Source organism: Lepeophtheirus salmonis, chromosome 13, assembly GCF_016086655.4.
Source record: "Lepeophtheirus salmonis chromosome 13, UVic_Lsal_1.4, whole genome shotgun sequence".
NCBI classification, from domain to species: domain Eukaryota; kingdom Metazoa; phylum Arthropoda; class Copepoda; order Siphonostomatoida; family Caligidae; genus Lepeophtheirus; species Lepeophtheirus salmonis.
This window is the reverse complement of record NC_052143.2, coordinates 1,157,354-1,176,117: the sequence shown is the minus strand read 5'-3', so window position 1 is coordinate 1,176,117 and position 18,764 is coordinate 1,157,354. Positions and strand designations below refer to the sequence as shown.

The 18,764-nt window shown below is 34.1% G+C and overlaps 2 protein-coding genes across 5 annotated transcripts; both read right to left on the bottom strand.

The window, feature by feature from the left end:
- Positions 1 to 2,982: 2,982 nt before the first annotated feature.
- On the bottom strand, positions 2,983 to 18,175 carry LOC121128763 (uncharacterized). Of its 4 annotated transcripts, none has more exons than XR_005868269.2 (6): positions 17,588 to 18,175; positions 16,930 to 17,099; positions 14,448 to 16,876; positions 13,146 to 13,266; positions 12,816 to 12,942; positions 2,983 to 4,073 (listed from the first exon to the last, which is right to left on the bottom strand). XR_005868269.2 is itself a non-coding variant. In XM_040724376.2 (6 exons), the coding sequence occupies exons 1-5, from the start codon at positions 17,915 to 17,917 to the stop codon at positions 12,833 to 12,835; spliced, it is 3,672 nt and encodes a 1,223-aa protein (XP_040580310.1). In that variant the 5' UTR covers positions 17,918 to 18,175; the 3' UTR covers positions 2,983 to 4,073; positions 12,816 to 12,832. The 4 variants fall into 4 exon arrangements, 3 of the variants coding, with proteins under 3 accessions (XP_040580310.1, XP_040580311.1, XP_040580312.1); XM_040724376.2 differs by having other exon boundaries at positions 13,936 to 16,876; XM_040724377.2 differs by lacking the exon at positions 2,983 to 4,073 and adding an exon at positions 11,342 to 12,764 and having other exon boundaries at positions 13,936 to 16,876.
- LOC121128764 (peptidyl-prolyl cis-trans isomerase FKBP9) lies at positions 11,342 to 12,438 on the bottom strand. Its single transcript, XM_071892917.1, has one exon. The coding sequence runs from the start codon at positions 12,436 to 12,438 to the stop codon at positions 11,542 to 11,544; it is 897 nt and encodes a 298-aa protein (XP_071749018.1). The 3' UTR covers positions 11,342 to 11,541.
- Positions 18,176 to 18,764: the final 589 nt, after the last annotated feature.

Here is an 18,764-nt window from a genome sequence, read left to right as displayed (position 1 = left end):
ATAAGTAATTTGCTTTATTCCAATGCTTTATAAGAAGTATTACAATCATCTAATTTAAGCCAAGTATGCCTCCTTCTGTTCGATCACTTGTTGCCAACAAGAATCCCATTCCATAATGCCCTTCTTGTAGAATTCCTTGTCCCTTTTGGCGAAAATCTTGGACAACCAATTTCACAGGCCTCTATTGAGGTCGATTCTGTACCCCCAAAGCGTGTAGGCCATAAACAGAAATATGTAGTAATCACTACCTAACAGGTGAGGGCTCTAAGGTAGATGTATAAGAACTTCTCATCCGAGCTCCCGGAGATTCTGAGGCGTCATCAAATATGAAAAGATAAAAATTGAAAGGTCTGGGAAAAACCGTACACAACAAAAAAAGGAGAGGCACAATCTTCTTTTCACTCATCATACGTGAGCCGATCTATAGTCTTTTTACTTAAAACTTGAAACCTTTTTCATGTATTTCCTAATTTGTATGTTACTTTGGATACAGCGTAAACAAAAAATGTTTCTTGGGGCTGGGTGTTCGTTATTATGCACTATATTTTCCTCTACCAACGAAGTTGACACTCCTTTAAATTTTACGCCATGCACATATTCGTGATTTTATTGAGTTGAAACCGGGTTATACTTCGAGGCAAGGGTCTTAACTAGTTATAAACAAAACTCCAGCAAAATCTAAATAGCAACAGTGAAACAACTGTCAATAATATGGAGAGACGTCGAGTCGCAATTTTGGAAATTGCCGCGCGGGGAAAAGCTCCCACTGAAATTGCCAAGGTTCTGAACTTCAGCCGCACCACCGTTTACAGCGTGGTAGCCAAAGGGACTCCTGAGGCGACCACAAGATCTAAGTCAAGGCCTCGAAGGTCAGACGAAATGGTTGCTGCTGCGAAAAAGTTTGTCGAGGACAAGAGAGGCAAGGTCACCGTCAGCGGCCTCTCCATGGAGTTCAACGTCAGCAGAAGGACCATGGGCCGGCTAGTTAAGAAAGATCTTGGCCTTAAGGTCTACAAGAGAACGTCAAGCCCTCAAGCCTGTAGACAAGGAAAACCGTCTTGCAAGGTCAAAGATTCTTCTCAACAAACTTAAGAAAAAGCCAGCCGAACAGCCTGATTGTTCGGCGCTTGACTTCGTAGTGTTTGGGAGTTTAAAGGGAATGCTGTCGGGAGTCCAAGGACTAGCTGAAGTCTGCCCTCAAGAATGCCTAAGCCAACCTCAACCAGATCTTCATCGCCAAGTCATGCAGCAAGTTCCGGTCCAGGCTGGAGTTGTTAGTGGAAAACATGGGCAGCCATATTGAATAGACATGCGTCTAAGACTCTCATCTTTCATGTTAAATAAATTAATTCGTCAACCACTTTACAAATTACAGAATTATTTAACTATTTTTAAAAATTTCAGACTGTTCAGTTTTAGACGAACACTACATGTATATGTTTGATCTAAACTGCTTGAAGATTACATATATTCATATTTAATTACTTTTTTATAAAAAAGCTGTTGTACATATTCTTCATTTGATTGACTGTGAGACAAATGGAATAATATATTATTGCATTGCTTGCTTAAAACCCAACTGTGGAGCCCAATATATAGGCCAAACTGGAAGAAGATTAAAAGAAGTTACTGGATCTAATTTCACAGTTGCCCATAAGATGATTTATATGAAAGTACAAATAATAAAAAAAGGGAATTCGAATACGGAAGTGATGAAACTCACCAAAGAGGGAGAGTGGATTCGGAAATTTAACACCATGAGAGCAGGATGAAATAGGAAATCTTGAGGAAACTACTAACACTATTGCATCATAGTTTCCTTTATTAAAAAAATTTAAATATTTAAATGTCAAATTATGTATTTCTTTCCATTACAATTGAAAAGGATCTCAAGTCCAACAAAGAGAATTGTTGGTTGTCTTGCTCCAAAACTAATCATCCGTTTTTAATTTCTTTAAATTCTGACCTTTTAAGGTTTATTTTATTGGATACATTGATTAATAATTATCATCATATTCAATGCAATTATTATTATTTTATTTTTTTAAATGTGCAATATCACCGGTCTCCTTCAGTCACAAAATCCAAACTTACATTTTCTGATAGTTCAAAGTGAGTTCCTTTTAATAATGTATACTATGTTTAATGATGTACGGAGATTCATTGCCAAATTTTGCATTCAAAACGTCATGGATATATTTATAAATTCATTCTCCCGGAATAATGATCGAGATCACTAACAAGATTCGAGGATGTAACAATTTTTCATCATTTACAGATTTCTTAATTAATAGTACTCCATTATTTCCAATTTTTTCAATCTTTAAACAGTCATATTCTCTGTTGCTAATGAAGATATTGAATTGAAAATTTGTGTAGAGTCTAGTCTTATTTGTTTAAAAAGGTGTGTAAACAATATTTTATTTTTTCATAGATTGACATGAAATGACCCGTAAGACATTGAAAAATGTTATAAACACTTGTCAAAGTAGCTTGCTTTTATTTTAGTGGATATTAAAAAAATACGCTTATATGAACAAATAAATGTCAAACAGTTATAATGTGCTTCCATTTTCAAAAATAAAATATTATTCATCTTTGGCAATCAGAATAGTGCTTACACGACGGTCGGACAATTGGCCAGCCAGAGAAGGCTATATCTTTGGCATCAAAATTACTGAAATGGAATCGACGAAACCAAAATACCACGTGATTGACCATTACAGTATCAGGACCATAAACACGATTCACATTTTCAGTCACCTTACTCGCGTTTTCTCCTTTGTCGGAGTAAACTGTAAAAAAAATGACGTATTTTCTCTTTCCTGCTGTTCATCTTTGACGCAGTCTCAAACAATAGTGAGTCTAACAATCACAACACTGTCTTGGAAGTTTTTGGGCACAAAATCAACTTATACTAACGCCGCCTAGTGTAAATCGATCGCACATATATAACCCGAGATACGCATTACTAAAACCATCTATTGGAAAAATAATGTATTTCATTTTACTAGCCCTATTATACAATTAATATTCAAATCGTAATAGACAGTTAATTAAAAATATCTACATAATTAAATAACAAATCATTTCAACAATCCCGGAACAATTACATCCTCTTAAATACAACGAATACATTTAATATATTATCTGAAAGATAATATATTTATTACTTCATACCGGGATCAGATATAATGTAACAACATTACTTCCGATATCCTTAATTAGTCATTAGGACTCCTGGAGAGCTTATATAATATTGAAAGTTGTATTATCAGGAGTAACAAGTATTTGTATTATATAACTATTATACTTTTTTAGTCTGAAAAAGTGAGGGTCTTTAAAAGGTGGGGATTTTGAATCCTGAAAACTAAAGGATAAAGTATATTACAATTTATTTCCAAAAATAAATTCAGCAATTCATAAATCTTTTGCTCTGTCATGTAGGAGTCCATAGAGAAGTCAATCACTCAAACCAAACACCAGTCTCCAACCTGACCCTGCCATAGACCTTATGAGGAACTCCTTCTCCATGTTGACAACTGCCTCGAGAATTGAAGCAGACAAGGAAACAATAGCGTAATTTGCAAGTTTAGTCCACACATAGTAGTACAAGAGTTTCAGATCCAGCGGCCTAGGAGGACCCATTTCCTTGCCCCGAAACATGAAGGTCTTAAAAATATTGGTTATCAGGTATAAATCCAATTCTATTTACCCAATTGGGGAAAACCGCACTCATTTAAAATTCTAGCATGACATTAGATCTATTAACATCAATTTAAACTCTATAGCATCATTATATATTGAGTTATTTACGTCCTTGGGCATGCACCCGGTAGAAAGCCACATAATAATGACCGGACTGTGTTCATATTCGGAAGAAATCTCAAAAAGATAGTATTTTTTTCTTTTACAACTTTGTCCGTTGAATCTGATGAGCCACACATAGATCTCAGGGTTTCCAAGATATTGAGTTCTAAACTTGTTCCGGATTTCCCAGCTTGTTCCCACTCTTTATTTCTGGCTCCCCTGGTCTTCAGTTTCTTTATTCTATTGAGAGGATCTCCATTATGCTAAATAATAATAAATATTAATATTAAGGAATGTTCAGAAACTTGTTATTCTAAATTATAAATAATCAATCACATTAATAGTTCCTCATAATTCATTTTCAATTATTTGGAGTATAAATCATATAAAAAAACTGAATTTTCTTAAATTTAATTCCAAGAAAATGCACAGACAATTTAATTAACTTTCAATAGTCCTTGTCTATGCAGAAATCAATCAAAAATATATTCGTTCAAAAATGAATTTAGAGTGACTCTTTGCAATGATGAGTAGAGATCGTGTATATTTTGGATATGTTAAAAAAGAAACAGAAAATCAACATGGTTACCCTAACAACAATTTGAATAATGTTTTGAAGGAGAGCAGCTTCAATCAAATTTGACAAGGGAGGAGGGGGGAAGGAAATAAACAAGGACATTGGCAAGAATTACTCCGATGTTGATCCCCAATTCTACTCTGATTCCAACAAGGACTTAAAACTGTAACTCCGCAAGGATTCCTCAAGGTTACTTCTATGAGTACACACACATGTTCAATACTTTTCTCGATCATTCTACGACCACTACTTTCGAGAAACAAAAATCCTATTATTTTAGAAAGTAAATGTTAAACGTTTTACTACTTTTTATTTTTCTTATTGCAAATACTCTTTATGTATTTTAGATCTTTTTAAAAGAAAAAAATATAATAATTAACTACTTAAAGAAATAATAAGTGATCCAGATGCGTCTATACTACCTTAGAATCCCTCGTCTAAAATCTAAACGAAAATATAATACAGTAATTACATTGGCATAAATAATAGGTGAAGGCAAGGTTAATACAAATACAAGGTCACCATGTCATTGGGCTTCCTAAAATTTTCCATTTGATGTATCGTACCGACTACTGCTACGTAAGAAAAACAGATTGACAAAACACGCAACCACTCATACACTATGACGTCACTATTAAAAAGCGTGGTGGAAGTCAAACATCAGATATATTTACGGGTTATGGTATAGCCTTGTATTTCTATCAACTTTGGGTGAAGTAAAAAGGCCTGAGTGTTTTTTTCTCTTTATTTGGACAATAAAATTAGCATAACTAAGAATATCCGATTTAGATGGTTCCAAATGGGTTTCTGGCTAATCTTCAGTTCCAGGGCAATGGAATAAGTGTTCATATGCCGATCCAGTGTGTGAGTATGCTTCATCTTCGACGTCCATATTACCAGAACGGAATCGTTGAAACCACGGCTTTGCTATTGCATTCGATACTGTTTTGGGTCCATAAGCAGAACATTTTTTTTTTTCCGTCTGCTTCGCCTTTTCAACTCGGTCGTAGTGATACTGAAGAATGTATCGAATTTTCTCTTATTTTTCTTCCATTTTGGAACGCTGTTACGCACAATTGGCTTCACTAAACACAAAACTAGCAATGAACATTTTTTAAATGTAAGTTTAACCTTTACGGTTTTTTTTAAATTGTGAGATATAGTCAGATATAGACATCCAATGAAAAATGCTCAGAACTTTTTATTTAACCTAATTATAAGAAATATAGGTAGTTTTACTCAAAATAAAAAAAAATTAAAAACTCAACTTTACTTAACCGACAGTTTGCTACAAATTACTCGAACTCTCCCAAAATATTTAATGGAAAATTCTACAGGGTACTGTAATATATTGCCCCCACATCATACTTTATCTTCCTATCTCAAAATTGGAGACAGTGACAGCGATTCTGGAGACATCTATATAAGAGGTTCCGTGCAATATCCTCCAATAAGCCTGACAATTAGCTTGAAGCGGTGTCTCTGGGAGAACCGATATCTGAGTCTTCTTAAAGTGGGCAGCTACATGAGTGGCAAACTCGACAACCGAAAACAGCAGAGAGTCATAGATACGGCATGGAAAAAAAGATTCTAGCTTATCTTGAGATATAACTTCAACCGTCTATTCAATCCATCTTTAAAATTACATATTCTTTATCTCTCAAATATTTTGATGTTATCTCATAAGAGGAAGAAACATAAAAAGTAATAAAAACATAGATAAATGATCGAAAATTCGAGCGATTTTATCTTATTTCTGAACAGAGCAAACTAAGAGAGTTGGAAAGAGCAAAGAAAATTCTAAATTTTCTCAAGGCAAAAAAAAAAAAAATCGGCAAAGTTTTGAACTTTTCTGATAATTTTTTTTTCGCCGTTGATGAATTTGTAAATAAGCAGAACAGCAGCTTCCTCACAACCGAACATACAGAAAATGTCTCAGCTTCAGTGATACATGTCTTCAGAACAAAAAATAAGCAAAGTTTGCCTTCATATCTTTTGGGAGAGGAAAGAGAGACTCAATGCAAATCGAACTTCTAGATAAGAAAGTGTTATCTTGGGCCAGTTTGGGGACAACTTTGTATTCATTCAAAACGGAGCTCAGTTTCATCACACTCCTAAGACTTCCTGAGATACAACTTTCCAGATTTTAGGTACCTCAATATGTGGGCACCCTCCTCTCCAGAAGCGAACCCCTTGGACTACTCTATCTAAGCGCGAGAAGAGAGTGTGTACTACTCCTCACAAGAGTGTCCAATCATAGAGGCTTCCATCAAGAAGGAGTGGGTCAAGCTCGAGTCTAATTACAAAGTCTGGAAGGGATTTAGGCCTCGTATTGAACCAATTATTAGAGCTGAGGGCTCACATATAGAATAAAAGTTGTGCTGAACACTTTTTCACGATGATTTTGTTAAATAAATGTCCTCTCAAAAAAAATTATTTTACAAAGTTCTTCCCGCTTTTTTTCTTTCTAGTTGAAATAAACGCCTGCGAGATTTCATTCACTTTATACAGTACTCGCTGTATATTATATTTTCTTTTTTTTTAAATAATTTATAGGTATATGAATCAGGAAACACTATATATGGAGTACCCAGGGACTTATTTATATACAAACACACTTAAATGAGTTTTTAGTTACTTAAGTTAAATCAATGTTACTTTTAAAAAAAAAAAATTACGCGAATTTGTAAGATTTTTGGCAAAAGAAACTCAATTCAATGCAACTCACTGAATACTCAAGTTATATCTTATGGTCACGTGAGTTTCCTAAATGGAACTTTCTTTTAGATTGAAAGAAGCAAGGATGAATGTTATTAAAAATACCCAGGAGTGCAATTTTGTTTTACTAATAAAGATTAGTTACCTAAGCTTGGGTATACAGCATGAATATGAGAGTTGTTCATGCTTTTCAATCAATTTTGAACGCCAGAAAGAATAAATTGAACGATTAACAGAATAAATCTGTAAACAGCGTTAATTTCTTCGCTTCATTTATATTCTATCCTGACAACTTAATCTCCAAGGCCAAACCCAAGTGGTGAAATGGCAGCCACATGATCATTTTTTGTGAAATTTAGTTGGATGCAAGAATATAATTTGTCCTCTAGGGAGCGGTGAGGATATCATGAACTACTCTATGAGTGACTACGTAATGAAGATAAATGATTAAATGAGATCATCTGCAGTATCTTAAAATTATCGTCTTGTAGGGAAAAAACCAAATTTGGACAAAAATTGATCTTGTAGTCTACACTTTAATTGTAAAAAAAATTAACAGAAAGAAATTAACAAATGATAAATGTTATTTTTATCAATCATATAAGTACATATCTAATTATTATTGTAAAATTAATAGGACACCTTTTATATGATAGCTTTAAACTCCTATAAATGGACTTTTTATACAGGTAGCTGTAGTCTACTCTGATTCATACACCTTGACACTAATATAAATGGCATTAGCAATTATCATAGACTTCCATCTAGAAAAAAAATCATGTATAATCACAAAATTTTAACTTATTTCATTTTAGAATACTTTTGTAGTAAAATTCAAAGGTTGAAATGGAATACAAAAATATATCTTTCAGTTTTATACAGCGGTAAAGAAATCATGTACCAATAGCACCACTCGTTGATATCCTTTATATTTTGTGAGAAATTGAGTGTGCTATTTAATAGTGGAGGAAGAAGTTACGTGATACAACTGTGAAATATAATTCAAAAAGAGAAAACGTGATCAAAATGACATAAAATTAATAGTAATAGGTAACTTCGTATAAGAACAATTCGCATAAAACATTTTCGTATAAATTTATGAGGAAACAAGCATAGATTTTTGTCATTGTCATTTAATACCCCAAATTTTGGGGGTACTTTTGGGTATCGGCGATTCTTAAGTACTACTAAGAGCCCCTTAACCCCCCTTCCCCATTGTACCCCGAATATTAGGGGTGTTTTCGGATACCCACCGCTGATAGTTGAAGAAACTTCCAAAAGTACTTCAAAACCCTCAAATTGTATCTCGAATGTTGGAGGTGTTTTCAGGTACCCCTGGGTCCAAAACGGGATGCAACCCACCGCAGATACTTTAAAAAAACTACTAAGAACCCTTCACAACCCCCTCCCATAGTACCCCGAACATATAGCAGATTATAATTTTAAGGCAATAAGAATCCGAAAACACCAATACACATTCGGGGTACGATTGGGGGGGGGGTTGTGAGGGGCTCTTAATTGTTTTTTTCAAGTTACATCCTCTTTTGGGACCCGGCAGTACCCGAAAATACCTCCAACATTTGGGGTACAATTGCGGGAAGTGGGGGCTCTTAGTAGTTTCTTCAAGTGTTGGTGGTAGGTTGCATGCCATTTTGGGACCCAGCGGTACCCGAAAACACCCCCAACATTCGGGGTACAATTGAGGGGCTCTTAGTAGTTATCTAAGTATCGCCGGTACTCGGGGAAAAAAACCTAAATTCGGAGTATAAAATAACAATTCATGAAGTCTATGCTTAGTTTCCTTATAATTTATACGAAATGGTTTTATACCAAATTGTTTTTATACGAAGTTACCATACACCAAAATTAATGTATCATTAATATATTCTGTCATTTTCGTTACAAAACTTTTTAAACCACCAGAGTTCGTATCATTTATCTGATTACTAAAGATGGTTTTTTGTAAGAGTGCAAGGAGTAGGCGGGAGGGAGACATATGGCACATCTGGATTAAGACTGTTTTATGATTTTGGAGCGAAAAAATGAATAATTAATGCCCCCCCCCCCCCATATCATATAACTGGCAGCTTATTTTAATTCAGTGTCTTAATTCAGCTCTACCATATGTCTTGCTCCCATTCCCTACAAAGATAACAACTCTGCTTAACTTATTAGTTCATATTTATTATGTCCTTGCCTTAGCTGTAGCAGTGCAGCTGTTGTTGTTTAGACCAACCCTTGACTCTCAAAATTTATGATATGATTATGAATATTAGTATCTAAATGAGAAAAGTTTTCAAACTCCCCCCCATGCCTAGTGTAAATTTCAAACCCCGCCTACGATAAAAAGTAGCACCTACTATTTGAAAATGTTAATGGAAGTGTTAAATAACTTTCATAACTATATTTCCAGTTAAAAATTTGCTATGAAATGTACAAAATACTTGTATAAGAACTGGATTTTTCTTTGTGAATTTCCTTGTCGCAACATGCAACTCGACTACATTTTAGGGGATGAGTAAACGGGATGGACGGAGGCCTATGATTTGTATTAGGTTCTTGCATTATTATTTTAGTAGGATTTTTACCTTCCCATTATAATTGAACACTATTTTTAAAAACAGAGCAGAGCATAAATATGGATACTCTGTAAGTCCCTGAAATGAGAAGAATGTAATCAATTAACCAAAGCCTCATTGTTTCCAATGTCAATACTGTATAAACCTTCACAAAATCATTCGAGGATTTAAGCTAGGTGGAAAGTTGCGTAACTTAAGGTCATCGAAGGTTTTATTTTGTTCCTAGATCTAACTCATACGTGAAAATAACCACGTTATAATTATATATCCAGTGAATTCGTGTCTAAGAATTTTTTAGCCATATATTGTTGTACAATAGTTTTATAAAAGTCCTTAATTTAGACGTGTTTTAAAGATGACAATCATAATTTAAGGAAAATAAATATCTATGTATGCTATGTAGATAGGATTAATATAGGAAACGCTTTTAATTATGTTTAGTCAAGGAATGTAATTCTTACAACTTCTTCAAATTGTTCTTGATAATTAAATAACAATCTTCTGGCCCTTCACCTTTCTTGACGTAGGTAAGTAGTGTGGGGAAATGAATTGTTTCTCAACACTTATACATCTTATAAATCATTCAACTGATATGTAATTACTAATTACACCAATACCCGTCAATGAAAAAGAGAGAGAAAGTTGTTCTGACCCCACATTGCACATCAAGGTCTTTATTTAAAGATTTATATAATTCTTTTTTGAGAAATAAATGATTATAAACGATGCGATATTAATCACTGATTGTATAATGAAAACCATTGCTACTAAATAGATTCTACATCAATTAGAAAAAAATACATGCATAATTATATCAATAAAGGAATGGGCAAAAAAATGCACAAGTATTCAACATAATGATCTACCTATTCGTGAAATCTGACATTGTCCTTGGAACAATTTAAGTGGATATATCGTGCGTTTATGTGCTTTATACTGAAGATTTGTAACTTCAATAACATATTTATTTATAATAGAAATCATCAAATATTTTATCCTTACCTCTCCATATATTCAAGGCCAGCATTACTACTTAAAGGCTTTTATACATTATGTGCATAATTTTTTATTAAATGAGTTCAATGTAAATGGTATGTGCGTTTCATTCCTAGAATACCAACAATGCAGGGATTTGCAACTCGAGAGAACCACATAACCATTTATATAATGAAAGGATGAATATTCACTATTTATGTATATTTTGTAGTTTGTTCGTTCAATCATTCCCCTCTAAGTTGTAGGAACATAATTAATAATATCATATATATTCATACTACAACTTTAAAAGAATAAGAATGATTGAAACCGCATACACTCTCCAGACTTCCCTCCTTTTCCCAGATACAATTCAAACTCACTAAACCCATACTTTTATGTACGGGAATGTGCATAGTTTCAGAAAACAATCCATGAAATGCCTCATTTTATTCTTCCACTACAAAAACCACAGTGTGAAATGAAATATTATGTAGTACATACATATTACATGGTAGAAATCAATTTACGACTTTCTTTTAAAGAAAATGAACCGCCACTAATATGTATATATACAATAAATAAAAAAGTAAATTTCTAATAATTGCCACGAAGAAAGTGATCAACTGATGAGATAGAGTACACACAGGAGATAATATTACAAATAATGACAACTATGTGCTTAAATATTATGGATGATTATAATTATTTTAACAAACAGAAATAGTAGTTATAACAAATGGAATAAATTTATTTTTTGTATACGTAAAATGTCAAAGATACACGCATACACAGCAACCTATAGTGGAAGTAGTATACTGTATACAAATATTACTAACAAAACTGAGCAATGTAAATGATTTACTGACAAATGATTGATCATTAGTTCTTAATGTCGACTAATTCCACTTCGAAAATAAGCGTAGCACACTCTGGTATGACGTTACCAACACCTCTCTCTCCATAAGCCATTCCAGGAGGAACAACCAAAGTCCTTTTCTCACCTACACACATATCCTTTACCCCTTCATCCCATCCCGCAATCACTTGTCCTATTCCGAGAGTAAAATCAAATGCCTTATTTCTGTCTCTTGAAGAATCAAATTTAACTCCTGTATCGTAGAGTTTTCCAGTATAATGCATGGAGAGTTTGTCACCGGATCGGGACTTTTTTTGGCAGTTTCTAGGAATATATATAACTTCCTGTTGTAATTGACCGCCGCCACAAGGATCAGAGGAATCCTCATAGTAATCATAGTCTGCCACTTGTTGTTGCTCTTTCAACTTTTGAGCTTCTTCGGCACGTCTTTTCTCCTCCTCTTCCTCTTGTTGTTGCTGGATACGATTTTGCTCCTCTTGTATCTCTTTCTGCGTAGGTACCTGCTCAATTTTGACTACAACAATGTCAAATAGCAATGTAGCACCGGGTGGGATCACATCTCCAGCTCCACGATCTCCATATGCTAAATGTGAAGGCACAACTAAATGTCTTTCTTCACCAGGGCATACCCCAATAAGACCACTATCCCATCCAGGGATCACTTTACCCTTTCCTAAGGGGAATGTAAAGGGTTTTGATCTATCAAATGAGGAATCAAATTTTGTCCCATCCCTCAGAAATCCACCATAGTGAACAGTCACTTTATCTCCTTCACCAGCTTTCCGAGTTTCCGCACAATTCATTTCTCTAGTCACATCAACCTGAAGTGAGGGTACATCTTTGGAATGTACGAGGCAGGAGAGGAGAAATAAGGAAATTACCCTCAAAGGATAATTCATGTTGAGAATGAAATTATAACTAAATCCTAAGGACCAAAAATAAGTGGAACAAATTGTATTCAATTTTACTATTCTCCGAAAATAGCCATGGTTGGGCGTGCGTGCGTTTCGCCCTTCCACAATATATATAAATATACAACCATTCTCTTCCTCCAAATATCATTACCCCCCTCATCATACGACATTTAAATCATAGGTATACTACTGCTGATACTATCATATATACATAAATACTAATAACATCTCTCTCTTTTATAAGCAAACTTTTAAATAATTAAATATGTAGAAACGGATATTTAGTTGTTTTTCAACTCATAATTTTAAACCTATAAAATATTTCTCTTAATTTACAAATATATATTTATATATATAATTACTATGAAGTAGATAGGTATCATCGTTGCTTTAAGGAGTCCTGTTGTAATTTTTTCACATCTGATTTGACTTTGACTTTCATTAAATCCAAGGCTGCCAATGCGTCTTCGGCAGAGTCATGACCCCCAACTAAAAAAATAATAATAAATAAAAAGGGTTGAAAAGGAAAACGTATTTTGGGTATGATGTTTGTACTCTACGCGCAATACTTGGTTAAGACTGCACGCGAAAAAGAAATACACAAACTTCAATTGTTTAGAGAGGGAAAAAAATATTAAAAAACTCGACGTAAATTAACAGATATTTATACTTAATATAATAATAATCCTTACCGTCATTCTGAATAATTCGTTTAAGATGTTCTGCTGCAAGATGTTTCAAGGCCCTTTTATAAGGAGGGCCCATTTTGTGTGGAAAAACAATACTAGTATCGACGACCATCGAATGAACCATCTATAATTAAACATGAAAATAAATATCAATATATTAATAATATACATATACGGATACATAAAAAAACGCTGGAAATGCATGTCTTGTAGAAGTTGCAACCAACCAAATGAGATGAAACATTATAAATACTCATGGAGTATCATTATTGATAGTGTTTTTTTTTTTTTAACTTTTTAAATGAAATTACTCATTGATAAATATATAATAAGTGGCACATATTAACGATCAAATGCCCACAGTTATATTACTTCTAAATACATAATAGATAGGTAATATTAATAAATCAAAATGAAATGATAGCATCTATTATACTTGGTGTTATAATTAAATAAGACATTACAATCTGTTGATACAAGTTACAAAATCGTAACTTGTACGCTCATTTTAGTTGTAACCAAAAATTAGCTAAATTTAGAGTACTTAATTATGTGTTTCTTGACTTTTTTAAATAAAAATGACTAGTTAATAAGCCTTTTGCGGCTCAATTCTAAGTGCAAATGCCCACAGTTATATGACTCGTAAATATAGAAATTACATAATTTTATGAAATGATGGAACCAATGAATGGCTAGAAGTTAAATAAAGCATAATGAAACGTTGGTAAAACAACTTGTAAAATCCGTTCAATAATTGTACAAAATACTAAAAGGGGGAACAAATCAAACTCACTTTTAATGCTTTTAAATCACTTTCAAGACTATGACCAATGAGTATTGTATCAGATGAAAACATGGATAATAATACAGCTTGAACGTCTATAATCGTGGTCGTAACATTTTCTAAATCCTTTTGGGTAATTCCACTAAATCGCGTATTATAATCAATCACATCCCGGGAGGGTTTCACCATAGTTTCATACACTGTTTTACCCTCATAGTTTATCACTGTGACCCTCGTTAGCTCATTGCAAAAGGTCGTGTAACACATTTCACAGTCCAATGCGTAGATTCCATAGTTGCCATCATTCATTTCTTCTGATGCAGAAAATGCAGTCACAAAACCCCGCATGTTGTTATAATCCTCCATATCTGTTATGTGAACTTGACTGACTTCACAACCTTCAGAATTGGTATCCCCATTACAACAATAGTAACCCGATGTGGGTCCCAGAGCTCTATTAGATCTTTGTCTATAGAGTCTACCCCAATGGTAAATACATTCACCAGTTTCAGTTTGCTTACCTTGAAGGTCAACTTTGTAAATAGTGGAGCACCTATCACATCTACGTTTATCCGGTTCTTGAGGCTGAGGCTTTCGATTTGAGTACTGTGGATTTTGGGTTATATAAGCTTTCCCTTTGATTTCAGAATTCATAACCGGATATCCATTCTCTATCATGTCTTCCTTGGATAGAACATAACGCTTGAGAATTGCATAAGTTAAGCCAGGGCTATTTTCATCAATAGTAGACTTGGGTTTTTCAATGCTCCAAGAACCTTTTGAACCTCCCTTTCCGGCCAAAATCTGCAAATGGGATGTAACCATGGATCCCTGGGGTATTACTAAAGTTTGCTTAGATTTTGGGGCTTGAGATGCCTCAGTTCGTAGCTTTTTAATACAATTCACAACTACATTTAAATAAATGTTTCTATTTTTACTCCTACCACAACAAACTTGCTCTTCTCTAGTGGCACGAGCATATGCATTCCCTTTGTCTCCATTATAAATTTTACAGCACTCCTCAACAATACTATCAAGATAACGCTGACGTATACTAGAAGGAATTTTTGATTTCATATCAGGAGCAATTAAAGGTTTACTAATGTTCACCGTAGGTACGTGAGATACCCGTGCCGTACCTTTTGTAGTAGTCACAACCGTTCGGCTTTTATTAACTGATTTACTTTGGGCAGTAGAAGATTTCATTTTAGATTTTGGAGGCTCATCCTCTCCCACCAAGGATGCCAAACGATTTTCAATTTCAGAGTTTTCTCTCATATTTTGTATCTTTTTGTAGCGCTCAAGCATTTGTTGTGTGGCAGAAATGGGTTTCCTGACTATTGGAGGTCTAGAGAGGGAACTATCAGTCTCTGCCTTATGTGCAACTCGTTTCTTACTCTTAGGATTTAGAGTTTCAACATTTTTATTCTGAGAATGGGCAGTATCCTTTGCGCTTTTAATTTTTTTATTTGAGGATGAGGATGCAGATTTCCTTACTTGCTCTTCATGCTCTTCGAAAATCCTCTTCAATTCATCATCTTCATTTTCAAAAACATCCTCTGAACCAGAATTTTCAAAATAATCTTGTCTAGGCTCATCCCTATCAGAACTATTTTCTTCAATTCTAGAAAAATCAGACTTTGAACTTGGTCCAGGAGTAGGCTCTTCAATACTTTCTTGCAAAACTGCGGATGTTTTTATTTCATGTGGTGTTGACTTACTCTTTGAAGATCTTGAGGAACTGGAAGATGGTGCAGAAGAGGATTTTGATTGTTTCTTTTCATCTGACTTGGAACTTCGACGATCATAATGAGAAGATTTTTCATCTGACTTGGAACTTCGACGATCATAATGAGAAGATTTTTCATCTGACTTGGAACTTCGACGATCATGATGAGAAGATTTTTCATCTGACTTGGAACTTCGGCGATCATGATGAGAAGATTTTTTAGATGACTTACCGCTATTACTACTTTTATGAGTCGAGGAGGAGTGCGAGTGTTTCCGAGAACCATGACTTCTAGATGACTTATGGTCTTTGTGCTCAGAGCTACAAGTCGGTGAACGCTTAGACTTTTCATCTTTTACTATCTTTTGGTCAATTTCTTCCATTGCATCTAAGAAAGATTTGACAGACTCAGGAAGATCTTCATCCTTAATTTGAGAGGGAGATGGAATTATCTCTTTATTAGGAGGCTCTAGTAAAGGTTTATTAACTTCTTCAGCTGGTTCATTTTTTATTATGATACTAGGGTCTAAACCTTTTTCTTTCTTGATTACCGAGGACGAAATTTTATTAAGTTTGTTTGTATCATCTAATCCTTCTTTCTTAATTGTCATTTCTAGATTTTTATGGTCTGGCTTTAATTTAACCAATTCCTCTCGTTTGCGAGATATTTTTTTATCTCTGTAATGTTTTTTTGACTTTTTATGCTTGCTTCGCTTCCTATGAAGTCTTCTATACTCTCTTTCCAAATCACTCTCTTCTGAACTGGAGAATGACGACGAAGATTGTGAGGACGAATCCGAAAATGAGGAGGATGAAGAGGAAGACGTTGAAGAAGTACGTCTCCTCTTTGACTTTTTCCGAGAATATTTCTTCTTACTACGTTTCCTTTTACGACTTTTATGTTTATTTTTTTTTCTATCGTATCGAGATTCGTTTTCTAATGAAGGATCTCTCTTTTTCGAATCATTTTTTCCATAAAAATTTTCCAAAATTTGTCTCTTCTTTTCTAATTCCTCGAGTTCTTTTTCTTTTTCCTCAAGGAGCCTTTTGGCTTCCAATCTTTCATCTTCAAGAATCCTTTTCTTTCGATCCTCTTCTTCTACCGCTTTCTTTCGCTGAGCTTCTTTAATAGCGTCTTCATCGTCAGAGATTACAATAACCACTTCTGCGTCTTTTTCTTTCTTTATCGATCCTTCAAGTTCTTCCTTCAAGGGTTTAGATCTGCAAAAAGAAAAGGTCATAATTTTAAGTCTCATGAATAGAAATGGCATTACTTCTTGATTTTATAAGTATTTTTGATAAGTTCATGTTGGAATTCCGATACTTCACCGCCCAAGACACCGGATTTAACACCTTGCAATAGTATAGCGCCTATCAAATCTGGATTTTTGCTTTCTTCATCACTACTACTCAAATCTCCAATATCTCCCAAGACTTCTCTAGGCTAAAAATAAAGTACATTAAACAAAAATGTCAAACAATACTTATTTATATAAAGGATAGTTAATATTTCTTTGGTTTTTTTTAACTCATTACTTAACATTTTCAAGACACTAATAAAGATCCATACATTGGTATGGAAAAACATGTTGTCTCTGTTTTTAAGTACAGATCAAGAGTAAGTTTTTTTTAGAACTTACTCTTGATGTGATATCAAGTAGGTATTATTATAAAGCAAGGGAATCATTAGTATGTGATAATACGTTGAATAAATAGAGATGAGTCTATGTTTTAAGCGTGAATTGATCAAAAGATTGCTAATGCATGTTTATAAATGAGGTAAAAAGATGGAATGAATTCTGATGTACTTTTGAACTTGTAATTAGTCATTAGAATTTATAATTTGATTTAAAAAAAAAAACATGGGTAAAAACAAGAAGAAATTCTAGAAGGAATCTGCTGAATGGAAAGTCCATAATATTGATTTAGAACCTTGAGAGTGGGTCTTGGTAAAGACGGAGGTTTCTGAAGAGCAGCGACTTTGGCCAAACTGGATGGAATATAAGGTTTAGGTTTATTTTCTGTTGCAAGAAGAGCCTTTGGAGTGGGTTTGTAGACGGGTGCATCATGAGGTTGGGGATAGAAACGATGTCCCTTCGCATCCACATGCGGAGCTGGCTGCGAGACAAAAGGAAGAGCCGGCTCTGGTTCAGAATTGAAGGAGATTCTTCTATGTAGAAAGTGGCAATAAGGGCGTTCACAAAGACCGCTGGCAAAGAAGGGACAGTCAATGGACTTGAAGTAGTTTGTGCCGGGTAGCATAGCTGGACGGATGGCGGCTTTAGAGGCAATTCAGGCAATAGGATCACGCCAAGGGAGGCCTGAGATACGACATCCTCATGTCGTCAGGGAAGAGGATAAGCTTCAATCTACAAAAAACACAATGTCTTGATGAACTTCGGAAATCATGAGCTACGCCTCTTGGGGTCTTCAACTTCTCAAGTATGTACTTTACTTTGTACCTCGCTCGAGAACGCTGCTTTTCACTAATCAGGAGTCCATAGTGACGTCGACTTAGCTAGCTTAGAAACTTCATTCTTCTTTTTCTTCTCTTCATAACATTCAAGTCAACGGATATATAAGCATACTTTACTCGCAACCTTCATTCCTCACTTCAAATTCGTGTTGGATCTGACTAAAAACTACAGCAATCAGTCAGGTTCTTATTAACTTTTACATTCCTAGTACCTAGAATCTTATCAGTCTTTAAATTATTTTAATACGTCGTTTCAGTAGTCGAAGTATTTTCATATGTCATAAACTCTTTCGAAGAGACGAGAAACCTGAAGTTTAAAGTTGATATTACTTCAATTAGATTTGGGAGGTTTCTATTTGATTTTCAATATTAAAATAATTTATAATATTAAAAATTAAACATAATTAACGTATCTAAGGAGTATTTATTTATTATAGGATCATGTACATAAATCGTACTTCATCGAATAAATTAATGCAAAAAAACAATTTTTTTGCAATTTTTTTTTTGGTAATGGGATTATATATAAACATTTATTAAATATTATATCTAAGACATAGCTTGAAACACTCAGTCTAATTATAAAATGTTCTAATATAAGTATTAAAATTTTAATGATTTGGTATAGATACT